Source organism: Eleutherodactylus coqui, chromosome 7 (assembly GCF_035609145.1).
Source record: "Eleutherodactylus coqui strain aEleCoq1 chromosome 7, aEleCoq1.hap1, whole genome shotgun sequence".
In the NCBI taxonomy this organism is placed as follows: Eukaryota; Metazoa; Chordata; class Amphibia; order Anura; family Eleutherodactylidae; genus Eleutherodactylus; species Eleutherodactylus coqui.
The window spans coordinates 79,371,400-79,384,786 of NC_089843.1; the positions used below are offsets into that span (position 1 = coordinate 79,371,400).

Genomic DNA, 13,387 nt, shown 5'->3' on the forward strand with positions numbered 1-13,387 from the left:
AATAGAGGAAGGGACATACAGTAAGTGGCTTCCAGACACCTATGGTACAGCTAAGGTCATGTTCACATGTGCATCAGAGCCTCCATTCACATCTTCCAGAACATTTTCAGGAAATGGAGGGTGGCATGATGGAAGCCGGAAAGACCCCATTATAATCATTGAGGTCTGTCGGTTACTATTTGTGTCTAGAACGTTCCAATTCCTATGCTTCCAGCATTTTCTCTGTATAGCTCCTATGATGTTACCGAACAATGGAAGTATTTACCAATGATGTGAACATGGCCTTACCCAAGGGGGGGACAAAGGATCAGATGGGTTAAACCCAACCTGTTCAATCCTTCTTTAACAAGATGGGGAACAAGTGAGCTTTTGCTGTTAGATTCATCAACAAAAATCTCATTTCTATAGCCAGTTTTCTAATTTTGCATGATTTTCAATTAATTATAATTTCAAAACTGACAGTTCTTGATTATTGCATGACAAATTAAAGGGATTACAAGAAGAGATGAGTGAGCATACTCGCTAAGGCAAACTACTCGAGCGAGATTCGGCTGTCGGCGGGGGACGGGGAGCGGCGGGGGAGAGCGGGGAGGAATGGAGGGGAGATCTCTCTCTCACTCTCTCCCCCTGCTCCTCCCTGCTTACTTCCGCAACTCACCGCTCTCCCCTGCCGGCACCCGAATCTTTAGAGATGAGTGGGCAGGTACTCGCATAAGGCACTACTCGCTCGAGTAGTTTGCCTTAGCGAGTATGCTCACTCATCTCTAATTACAATACATTAATGAATACCTAACCAAGGAAAACATCTGTATAGCCGAGATCACATGAAATAGAATTTAATTGATTTATCCTTTTTTTCAATAGAGAAAAGTTTTAATTTAAATAAACATTTTTCAGTTCAGTTAAATTATAGAATATTTTCCAAATCATTTTTGGAAATGTACAAATTTGTTACTGCACCGTATTATATGTGTAACTTCTGTTTCAATCTCTTCTTTAACAAAATCCCCCTTTATTTACAGCTCATCACTACAAAAAAATGCATAGGCGATAAGACGAGAGTCAGGAGGAATTATCGTGGAATACGGAACGGTTTGGTAAGTAATGGGCCCAGGCAAAAATAAACTATGGGCCTGTTATGCCAAACCAGTCCCTACTCCATGATAATTCCCTTATTGCAGGCTTGTCCTGCTACTAAATCTATCCCCATTGAAGATATGCCTGTATGATTGCATACAACGAAGGCGTGAATGAAATTATCATGGAATATGGACTGGTCTTATAGTGTGCACGGCATTCCATTTTCTTGCTATTATGTAAGAGATGGTTCTTTGCAGTAAATATGACAGTTTACAACCATCTGTTGTGTCCCTAAAGAGAGATCTGCATTAAATTATCCTCTGATGCCATAGAGACATATCAGTTACATTGTCATTGCTATATGGAGCTGTATTGCATGAGCTGTGTCAGACATCCTGAGTTCCCGAACCCTTGGAGCAGAGCTAAAAAAAAAGGGTTGCGTCTTTTACAGTACCCCATCCTTTTGAAGACTGGTGAGTGTTCCTGCTCATGGATTCCCATCACTCACCTTCTCTATGTCAGAAGATAATGTTCTCTTTTAAAGTGAATGTGTTATCAAATTATGACCTGTTGTTTAATTTTTGGTGATGTCTTTTTTTTTATTTTACATTTCATTAGATCTTAAAAAATTCCTGAAATCCTGCGGTTTTCACTTTGGCCACTGAACCAAAGGATGACACTTCATATTCTCTAGAGATCAGTTCTCAGTAGTTCTTTCATTACCATCCCAGGCAGGATAACAATGCAAGATAAACCTATGTATATTGTAGATAACATATCATCCACCATTCACAGCTTACCTCCTCTCCCTCCCTGCACAATGACCTTTATGCAAGTCACAGAACATGCCCAAAATACTTTCTCATAGAAGTCAATGAGCTCCCTCCATTTTATAGGCTTCTATGGTCTAGATCGCTGCTGTAAAGCATAACTCTGAATGTTGTTAACCCTTTCCAATCCATTGTCTGACCTCTGAAGACATTATGATTTAAGGCTGTACAGCTCCAATGTTGGAAGACATCCGTCAGGGTTCTTTTACTGTATATTGCCAGCCTCTCTGCTGTTGGAGCCTATCCAACGTGTCACCTCATGCAGTACTGGCTTTAGCCAGCATATAGCGCTGTTGTATAACGGCAGAAAAAGAGTAAGCCCCCTAGGAAAACCAGGATACAAATTGGATTGGAAAGGGTTAATAGCAACTCAGGCGAAATGGGCACCTCATTATCATTAACAGGAAATAGAATAAAAGAAATCTACCATCAGAATATAAGGAGACTAGGTAAAAATATTTATCAGTATCTAGTTTTAGTTAGTGAAAAATATAGGTGATACCTTCCCTTCAAAGGGTTGTCTTTAGAGATGAGTGAGCATACTCGCTAAGGACAAATACTCGAGCGAGTATTGTCTCTTTCGAGTACCTGCCCGCTCGTGAGAAAAAATCCGGGGGGCGGTGGGGAAGAGCGGGGTGAACGGGGGGGAGATCTCTCTCTCCCCCCCCCCCCCCCCCCCCCCGGCTCCCTCCTGCTCACTCCCGCAACACAACGCTCACCCCCGCTGGCACCCAAATCTTTTCTCACAAGCGGGCAGGTACTCGAAAAGGACAATACTCGCTCGAGTATCTGTCCTTAGCGAGTATGCTCGCTAATCTCTAGTTGTCTTACTTCAGGTGTTTTGCTGCAGGAAATGGACAGCTACGGTGTACATTGTGCAGTGTAACAGTTTGGTACTGCAGGCTGAGTCCTATTGAAGTGAATGGATTTCAGTCTGCAGTATAAACCTGGGTCACTATGTAATGTACGAAGCTGTCTGCTTCCTACAGCAAAACAGCTAGAAGTGCAACAACCCCTTTAAGGCTTTAAAATGTCTTTCATTATAACTACAGTGGGGCCAGAAAGTCTTCAGACCCTTTCAATTTTTTTTTTCATTTTGTTATGCTGTCCAAATTTTTAAAAAATCTAATTTTCCCCATCATTCTGCATTCAACACCACAAAATGACAAAGGGAAAACAGAATGATAGAATTTTTTGTGAGTTTTTAAAAAATGAAAAACTAAAATTTTGCATTGACATAAGTATTCAGACCCTTTAGTATGACACTTGAAATTTATCTTTGGGGACTCCCATTTCTCTTGATCATCTTTGAGAGGTTTCTGCACCTTGATTGGAGTCCATTCGTATTTTAAATACACACACTCTATGTAAGGTCTCACAGCTCACAATGCATATCACAGCCAAAACCAAGCTATGAGGAGGAAAGAACTGCCCGTAGATCTCAGAGACAGTATCGTAGGAGGCACAGATTTGGAGAAGGCTACAAATACATTTTTGCTGCACTAAAAGTTCCCAGGAGTATATTGGCCTCTATGATTCCTAAATGGAAGAAGTCTGGAACAAGCAGGACTCTTCCTAGAGCTGGCCAACCCACCAAACTAAGTACTCAGGAAAGAGGGGCCTTGATAAGAGAGGTGCCCAAGAACCCAATGGCTAAGCTCCAAAGATTCTGTGTGCAGATGGGAGAAACTTCCAGAAGGTCAACCATCACTGCAGCACTCCACCAATCTGGGCTTCCTGGCAGAGTGGCTAGAAAGAAGTCTCTCGTCAGTAAACAACACATGAAAGCCCACCTGACGTTTGACAAAAAGCCCCTAAAGACTGTGAGAAACCACATTCTCTGTTATGATGAAACCAAGCTTGAACTTTTCAAGCTCAATTCTAAGTGTTCTGTCTAGAGGAAACCAGGCACTACTGCACATCACGTGCCTAATACCATCCCTACAGTGAAGCCTGTTGGTGTCAGTATCATGCTGTAGGGTGTTTCTTAAATGAAAAACTTTCTAACATTCTGTTTTCACTTTGTCTTTATGGGATAATGAGTGTAGAATGATTCACTGTATGTAACAATTTCCATCACAAGAAAACAATAAGGCAGTCAGTTACTGAAGGTAGGGGTCACTTTTGCACATGAACAATCCCTCTAGCAGGCATTAGATACAAGCCTATTCCCATGGGCCTTTTATGGTGCTGCTGCTCAGCCTCATTCTCCCAGGGCGTCTTGTGTAGAATCCAGTTCTGTAAAATATTTGCAAGTAACTGTTATCTACATAGCTGCTGATGATGATGATGATTATCCATTCAGTTGCATCCGACCTTCAGTCACTGTGTGGATCAATGTTCTTCACGCGTTTCTGTCTTTCACCGCTTCTTTCAGTTCGGCAATTGACATGTTTGTATCTAGCCATCTTGTTCTTTGTCGTCCTGATTTTCTCTTTCCGCTGACCTTGCCCAGCATCAGTACTGTTTCCAGTGAGTTGGCGCGCATCACATGTCCAAAAAAGAGAGCCGCTTGATGATTTTGCCCTCTAGTGATATTTTCTGTTTGACGCGATCTAACACTACCTTGTTCGTTGTCATTGCAGTCCAAGGTATCCACTGCATTCTCCTGTAGCACCATAGTTCAAAAGCAACAATTTTCCTTCTGTCTGTCATTATGGGAAAGACGATTGCATTGACCAGTCTGGTTTTTGATGCAATGCTAATATTCTTGCTTTTCCAGATCTTTTCATTCCTTGCATTGCATTCCTACCAAGTGTAATCCGCCTCTTGATCTCGGGTCCAGATTGCCCGTTGCAATCGATTTTGGATCCAAGGAAGATGAAATCTTGGACAGACTCTACTTCATCGTTGTTAATTTTTATGTTCACTGTACCGTTGCCTACCGTGGTCATGACTTTCGTTATCTTGCTATTGAGGTCCAGTCCCATGCATTTGCTTTCCTTTTGCACTTATTGGATAAGGTATTCCAGGTCCCTTTCACTTTCCACAAGCAGGGTGGTGTCATCTGCATATCGGAGGTTGTTGACATTCCTGCCACCGATTTTGACTCCGATTTCTAATCGTCCAAATTGCATCGCCTGATGATCATTTCTGCATACAGATTAAAAAAGGCCTGGTGATAGAATACAGCCTTGCTGTACGCCTTTCTCGATTCCAAACCAACCCGTGTTTCCATAAGCTGTCCTGACTGTTACTTCTTGGTTGTTGTTAAGCGACCTTATAAGCTGGTCAATATGTTCTGGGACGCCCATTTGCTTCAGACACTTCCAAAGCTTGTCATGTTCAACACAATCAAATGCCTTGCTGTAGTTGATGAAACCCATGTACATGTCCTTGTGATACTCCCGGGTCTTCTCCATGAAGAGCGCAGGTTCACGATTTGGTCTCTGGTGCCACGTTCTTTGCGGAAGCCAGCTTGGACGTTCCGCAGTTCCCGTTCAACAATTGTCGCAATGTGTTTTCGTCTGATCTTTAAAAAAATTTTGCTTGTGTGAGTTATGAGGGAAATGTTACGGCAATTAAAACATTCTTGGTGTGGTAATTGGAACATTCTTGAGCATCAACTTTTTTTGGAAGTGTGACAAAGACAGATCTTGTCCAGTCTTTGGGCCACGATTTGGAGCTCCAGTCTTTTGACATCAGTCGGTTAGAATCTTGATTGACACTGGTTTGAGCAATTCGGCTGGTATGTGATCAACGCAAGGAGCTGTTTGGTATTTTTTTCAGGGCCCATGTGACTTCTTCCTACAAAATGCCCAGAATGTTCTTCTTGATGTACATGATCCAATGGGTTGTCTTTTTGATTGCCTGCATACAGCTCTGTTGTATATTCTTGCCACCTATGCTTGATTTGATCTTCTTCTTGTAATAATTTTCCATCCCAGTCTTTGATAGTTGTTCCCTTGCGTGGTACGAATGGTGCCCAGTTCTGCTTCACAGAAAAGAGTTCGGGTGTGGCCTTGCTGATTGGCTTCTTCCAGTTTCGCGCATTTGTCGTTCCAGGTTGTTGGGCGTTTTGGCTGCTCAAACCATGTGTTTATGATCAATAAGCAGTTTTTCTTGCAAAATTGGAGCATACGGTCGCCTGCATTATTCCGCTTACGCAATCCAAATTTCCCAGTGACTGCTATGTCTTCTCCAGAGCCGATTTTTGCATTGAAATCCCCTGTTATTAAAGTGATATTCTTGGCAGGGGTCTGATTGATTGCTTGCTGCAGATCGACATAGAATTTTTCAATGTTCTCATCTGTTCCATCGGTTGTGGGCGCATAAACTTGCAGAGTTGCGATCGAGCGAGGATTCCCATTGATGCATATGGATATGATCATATGGTTTATGGCATTGAAACAATGGACAGCTTTGGCTACTGCCAAGTTTGCGATGAATGCCACTCCATTGCGTCTGATGGTGTCATTGCCTGAGTAGAAAACGGTGTAATCATCGCTATTGAGCCGTTCCTTTTCACTTTTTAAGATTTCCAATTTGCCCGTATTCATGCCATGAACGTTCCAGGTGCCGATGTTGGGAATCTTTGAGCAACGTGGACAAAAGCTTTTACTTGGAGCTGCATCAGCAGACCGCCATCCAATTAGCTCTGTCCTGCCATCGTCATCAGTGCCCAAGTTATTTGAGTTTTGTCCTTGTTCTTCCCTGGTGGCTTGATCGGTGCCTTCCAGTCCAGGAGGCCCACCTTCCAGCACCATATCTGGACTCATTTGGTTTTGATCCATAAAGTATTTTGGAAGTGGCAGTGGAGTAGTTTGCCATTGCTTTCCCCACCCCTTCCCATTTATCCAGGCTTGGGACCGGTGTGCAGCTGTTGCCAACATCACTGCTTGGTTATCTACATAGCTATATAGACTTAAATAGCTATAATAAGATTTAGTTTGTTTAAAGGGGTTGTCTCACTTCTATTGTAGCTGTTTTGCTGCAGGAGGCAGACAGCCTGGTACATTGTGCAGTAGCCCAGCTTGGTATTGCAGGCACAGCTCTCATTCTGCAATGTACCGAGCTGTCTGCTTCCTGGAGAAAAATAGCTATGATAGAAGTGGGGCAACCCCTTTAAAGTGTTTCTTACTGAGTACCTGCCACTAGTTTAAGTTCAATTTGTACGATATCCTATGAAACCTGAACCAGAACTCATAATTGCTCCCACTTAATAGCTACAACAATGTACCAATCATGTCAGAAAACATTAGCTTTGCCTCCTCCCATCTGACACTAAGTCAAGCTGCAAGGAAGAATGTTATATGACCACTCTTGGTGTTAGTGAATTATTAAAATGGTTTATACAGAGCAAGTTATGTAGTAAGCTATACTACAAGGGCTATCCTGATAGATATATTTACTCTAATCTAATTTGAACCCAGGGGTGCCAGCACCCTCACTTTCACATGGTAGGGACCTCTCACTGTCTGAATCGTCATTGCGGGGGCTGGTTGACTGGCTAATTTCAGTACCTAAGCCAGCTTTCTTCTCTGTCATGGCTGTTACATAGAGCAGGGCTGGCATAGTTACTGAAATAAGCCAATTAAACAGTCCTTGCAATAAAATCATAGACAAGAGAGGAGGAGAACAAATTCACACTACATGACCTAGTGCCAAAACTAGGCTGGAAATGTAACTATTGGCACCACTAGACCCGAACTGGATTGGGGTGGGTACATTTGTTCACATAACCCCTTTAAAGCTCCATAAAGAGTGGTACAAGGGATCTTATGCAAATAAGGAAGATGGAATAATACCTCTACAGCACCACCTATTGGATGGCAGCATTCCTTCAAATCAATGTCAGACCTTTTATACAGGTCTTTATAACAATGATTGGGAATAGGAAACCAGGCCAGAGTCCATACACAGACAGCTGTTTCAGGGTTTTTGCCCCTTATCAGTGTGCAGTAGGTCTCTGGCTTAGCTGGTGAGAGGCCTGTAAGGTGGGTCAAGAGGGATGGCGTCTCTCCTTAAGGAAAGATGACACCCCTCTTCGACACCCCTCTCGACCCACAAGGGATCTTAGAAATGTAAAAGTCTTGTTCTGGGAACAGACTATTAACCAACCAGACAATTCTCTGGTGTTGGTGATTCTTGTCTCTAAGACAAATATTCAAAGCTTCTCATAATAATTCCATAATCTTCATCTGATCTCCATTAATGCATATAAAATGCCTTGTGTAAGACAGCACAATACCAGTCCCACATTCAGTCATCGGTAGTTTTTTTGTCTTTCCTCAAGGTGCCCACATAATAATGGTCTGTGCTGTTCACAGGATGTGATGGTGGTAGGAGAACCAACTTTGATGGGAGGCGAATTTGGAGATGAAGATGAAAGGCTTATCACTAGACTAGAAAACACACAATATGATGCAGCTAATGGGATGGACGATGAAGAAGATTTCAACAACTCCCCCGCACTGGGAAACAATAGCCCATGGAACAGCAAACCGGCAACTACCCAGGACACCAAACCAGAAAACCCAACGCAACAAGCTTCCCAATAGGTCAAAATTGACCAGAGAACTTGATAATGCATAAGATGTTGAGTTACAGATCATTGCGTTGTTTACTTTATCGCAGAACAATTATACCAGAATGTCATGACATTGACCAAGGCATTTCTACAAATAACTATTTCTTAATGGCATTTGGTTCAATATTTTTCACTAATAATTGTGCAATTACAATACGTTTTCTCATTAATTACTCTGCAGGTTGTGATATGTTATTTGCTTTGTTGATAGATGGTAGGGATCTTTTTATGGTGAGTTCCACGACAACAACAAATGGGTTCACAAACACAGGCCAAATACCAATAATAAAATGTACTGAAAATGATTTTTAAAAAGTAGATATACATAAAAAGACATCAAAGATAACAAGAAAGATGTCATCAAAAGATACATATAAGATCAAAGGATACAAACAGGATATACAAATAGCAGTCAGCAAGATATGGAGAAATAAGACCATAATATACTTATTAACATCCTTATGTGGCGAGCAATCTAGGGGAAAAGTCATGTTGATTTCCATCAACTTTAGGGGTCTAGAGTAAACTTCATTCCATGGTGGACTGCCTCTGCCTTTGTCTGCATTCAACTTATAAACCAAGGATGACACTACATGATATTTCTACTAAATTATCCAATGAGGCATTTCACAACCATTCAGCTTTTGTAAGGTAAAGCTTTTCTCTTATCTGTTAAAGAGGCACTGCTCAGGTCTGAATATCCTACATTCTTTAACCCTCTCCAATCCACTGTCTGACATCTAAAGACATTATGATTTAAGGCTGTACAGCTCCGATGTTGGAAGACGTCCGTCTGGGTTCTCTTACTGTATATTGACAGCCTCTCTGCTGTGGGAGCCTATCCAACGTGTCACCTCATGCAGTACTGGCTTTAGCCAGCATATAGCGCTGTTGTATAACAGCAGAAAAAGAGTAAGCCCCCTAGGAAAACTAGGATACAAATTGGATTGGAAAGGGTTAAGTGTTCAACTAAACTGGCAATATATGGATTCCAGGTTAACCTGTAGTTCCCTAGAGTTCTTGCAAACATTTGTGTGTACAGTGTGCATTTCCTTAAACATCATGATTAAGGAATGCTCTTTAAAGGGGTTGTCTGAGGTAAGTGCAAGACCTGTCATGGGGTCCCCATGGTATAAAATAACAGATAATCAGTTACTCGCCTCTCCCTGTTTTCCACTGTCTGTTTACAGACGGCTGTGACATCCCATGAACCTGCTGTAGCAGCCAATGACAGCGCTCAGCCATGATCGGGGAGCGCTGTCTTTGGCTGCTGCAGCTTGTAATAGACAGGCTCAGAATGTGGAGTGATGTCACAGGGAGGCCAGAGCCGGCGGCAAAGGACACACAGGAGAATGGGGAGAGGTAAGTGCTCATGTGTGTTTTTAAGCCATGGGGGACCTGGGGTGTCCTTAACTCGGACAACCCCTTTAAAGGGGGTTTCCAAGTTGTACCATTTCTGTAAATCTAGTTCCTCCATGTAGTGAAATAACAAATAAGCATATAATCACCTCTCCCCGCTCTCACTGTCTCCCATGGCGCTGCTCTGGGTCTTCCCTCTGACAACCCATTTACAGCCTGTTTACAGGACATCACAGGTGCTGCAGCCAATGACAGAGCTCGGCCTTTGATCACTGAGCTCTGTTATTGGCTGCAGCGCCTGTGATGTCTTGTAAACCGGCTGGGGACTGCAGCCTGTAAACAAACAGATGCAGAAGACTGAGCACTGGCATGAGACACAGCAGGAGGGGTGAGTATATGCTAATTTGTTATTTTACTGCAAGGGGGGCTGGATTAATAAAATTGGTGCAACTTAGAAAACGCCTCTAAGTGTCAGCTTGTGCTTGGTGTAAGATAGGGGCTTTCCAGGTCCTAAGTATATGTTGAATACAAATAAGTATCTGGTAATGGGTTAAAGGTATAGAGGCAAAAATATTCCTTCCATACACAGGATCGATGTGAAATAAATATTGTCATTGCAAAGCTACAATGATGCAAAAAAGATATTCAAAAATGTAAAAAAAAACTATATAACACCATTTTTACATTTCACATTAACTGCTTTTTATTTTGCTTCCAACATAATTGGAAATCAAGATTATTCTTAATTGCTTAACTACATGATGGATACAGAATACGCAAAACAAAACACTGGGTTAGATATTACTGACGTTCCATCTTGGTCAATCACTCATGTAACCTTCGTCAGAGAACAAGCAGAAGAATCTACAGTATGAGGCATCATTCACACAGTTGTGACAATTTTCGGCCAGCCGTGTCATAGCCACAGCGCAGCTAAAAATCGTGTGAACGAGAGGCAGGCGTGACCAAGTCACAGCTGCAGCTCCCCTTTTAATGCTCGTTCAGACGGTCAAGGCTGCCCCTTACGACAAAGGGAGGGGGCGGGAGCTTAGCAGAGCCTGTCCCTCTCCACTCCAACCCATGAGAGATGCATAGCTCCAGCTAAACTCCCTCCCATCTCCCTTCTCTGGCAGCTATCATAGGCTCCCATAGGAGTCTGGCAGTGGCCACCATATACCGGCCGAAGATAGTTCCAGGACTATCTTTTCTGGCCTGCTTAAAAATGTCCGGCCAGAATGTGCACCATATGCGCTATCTTCGCCAGCCGGACGTTTCTACGCATCGGGAATACGTGCATCTGAACTGATGCATTGGAAACCAATGCATCAGATGGGTAGCGTATATTGGCCGGCAGTGAAGACACAGCTGATATAAGCTCGTGTGAAAGAGCCCTAAGGGCTGTGAGTCATTGCGATAGATAGGTAACTTTGAAGTCAGGATCAGTTTTGACCCACTACCCTCCAGATCTTCTGGTAAGCCCAGTAATGTTTCCAAAGTTACAGCATACTGAAAGTAACTCTGGAGACAATCACTTGCCAGTAGGGTATTTCTTGAAGGTTGGTTCACAAACTAACAACAAACATAGCAGCGCCAATGAGGATGTTTGGCGCACTATCTGTAGCGCATATTGCTGGGCGCTTGTTGGCCAAGTACGCGAATTGTGTAGTGCAACTGCTGCCATTCATAGTGAATGGCAGCGGTGCTACACAATTAGCATAGGCACGGCGAGCAGCGGCTTGGCGCGACTCTTTTACGGACTAGAATGTTAACACAGCATGCTTTAGTGCTGCTAGATCTGTACTAGATCTTATTGATGATTAGTCTTGCGTTTACGAGAAGAACAAAGATTACATTGCAATTAAAGTTAGACATACACAGGTTCTGTATAGATGCAGGGTGGGACCAAAGAATATTTTTTTTCTGCAGCACACAAGTAACCCCAGCCCAACCTTTTTTTTTAATTTCACCACTCCGTCAAAATAGCATTGAGTTCCTTTCAGGTATCAAGTTGGATGGGGGTTCCAGCTAGTAGATGCAAATGTGCACATCCACCTAATGCACTGGGTGCTGCTGGACACACATAGCACAGTCACTCTCCCCACAGCCAGGTCTCTGCATAGTAAGCCTTTCTTCACTGTGGAGCCGTCATTACAAATAGGTTTCTGCCCTGTGTGTCAGGAAGAAGCAGAACCTCTGCAGTACATGAAAGTACAGCTGAGAAGACTCTTTCTACAGGGGAGTAAGAAGAGACTATATTGTCAGCTGCCAGATGGGGAAGGAGATTGATCCTATCCAGAGCCCATGCCCCAACACAGATAAACAACATCAAGCAGTGCCAGCCATAGGTTAGATGGCACCGTATGGAATTTTCTTTTAGTTCCCCCTCCCTCACCTGTCATAACAAAAACCGATGTACAATGCACTAAAAGGCAGTCCGCCTGTATTTTGCTTTTGCAGAAAGCAATAAGTCATCAGCATACCCACACCAGAACAGCTCAGTGAATAAAAACAGTACCAAAACCAAGCTTAGTACATACATGCAGCACCAGAACCAAGCTCATAACATTGAGTGAATCAGTCTAAGTACATAGATATAATACCAGAACCGAGCTCATAACATAGATGCAGTAACAGAACTAAGCGATTATGTTGAAGGGGAGTTGAAGAGCTGACAGCAGTGCTTCACAACATCAGAGAGGAAGAGACTTGATGGAAAAACTGATCAAATTTGCAGACGACACAAAGCTAGGAGGGATAGCCAACAATAGGCGAAAGAAAGAGTATTCAGAAAGATCTAGAAAAGCTTGCACAGTGGTCGGCGACTAACAGAATGGTATCTAACAAGGAGAAATGCAAAGTCATACAACTGGGCAAGAAAAATGAAGAAAGCACATACAGAATGGGAGGAATTGGGCTAAGCAGCAGCACATGTGAAAAAGACTTGGGTATACTAATAGATCATAGACTGAACATGAGTGAATAATGTGATGCAGCAGCCATAAAGGCAAACACAATTCTGGGATGTATTAAGAGAAGTATAAAGTCTAGATCACATGAGGTAATTATCCCCCTCTATTCCTCCTTAGTCAGACCTCATCTGGAATACTGTGCCCAGTTCTGCGCATTCCACTTTAAAAAAGACATAGATAAACTGGAGCAAGTTCAGAGAAGAGTTACCAAGATGGTGAGCGGTCTGCAAATCATGTCCTATGAAGAACAGTTAAGGGATCTGGGAATGTTTAGCTTGCAAAAAAAGGCTGAGAGGAGACTTAATAGCTGTCTACAAATATCTGAAGGGCTGTCACAGTGCAGAGGGATCAGCCCTATTCTCATCTGTACAAGAAAAGACTAGAAGCAATGGGATGAAACTGAAAGGGAGGAGACACAGATTAGATATTAGAAAAAACTTTCTGACAGTGAGGGTGATCAATGAGTGGAACAGGTTACCACAGGAGGTGGTGAGTTTTCCTTCAATTGAAGTGTTCAAACAAAGGCTGGAAAAATATCTGTCTAGGATGATTTAGTAAATCCTGCACTGAGCAGGGGGTTGGACCCGATGACCCTGGAGGTCCCTTCCAACTCTACCATT

At 42.8% G+C, this 13,387-nt stretch overlaps 1 protein-coding gene across 3 annotated transcripts in view; it reads left to right on the forward strand.

The window, feature by feature from the left end:
- LDB2 (LIM domain binding 2) overlaps positions 1-12,905 on the forward strand; it is a 346,526-nt gene extending 333,621 nt beyond the window's left edge. Inside the window, exons 8-9 of one of the 3 annotated variants that reach the window (XM_066573253.1) lie at positions 1,023-1,097; positions 8,180-12,905. In XM_066573253.1, the coding sequence (XP_066429350.1) occupies positions 1,023-1,097; positions 8,180-8,410 (306 nt within the window). In that variant the 3' untranslated portion in view covers positions 8,411-12,905. Of the gene's footprint in view, positions 1-1,022; positions 1,098-8,145 lie in introns of all 3 variants that reach the window. The other 2 variants (XM_066573255.1, XM_066573254.1) reach the window with 2 other exon arrangements.
- The last annotated feature ends 482 nt before the right edge of the window (positions 12,906-13,387 follow it).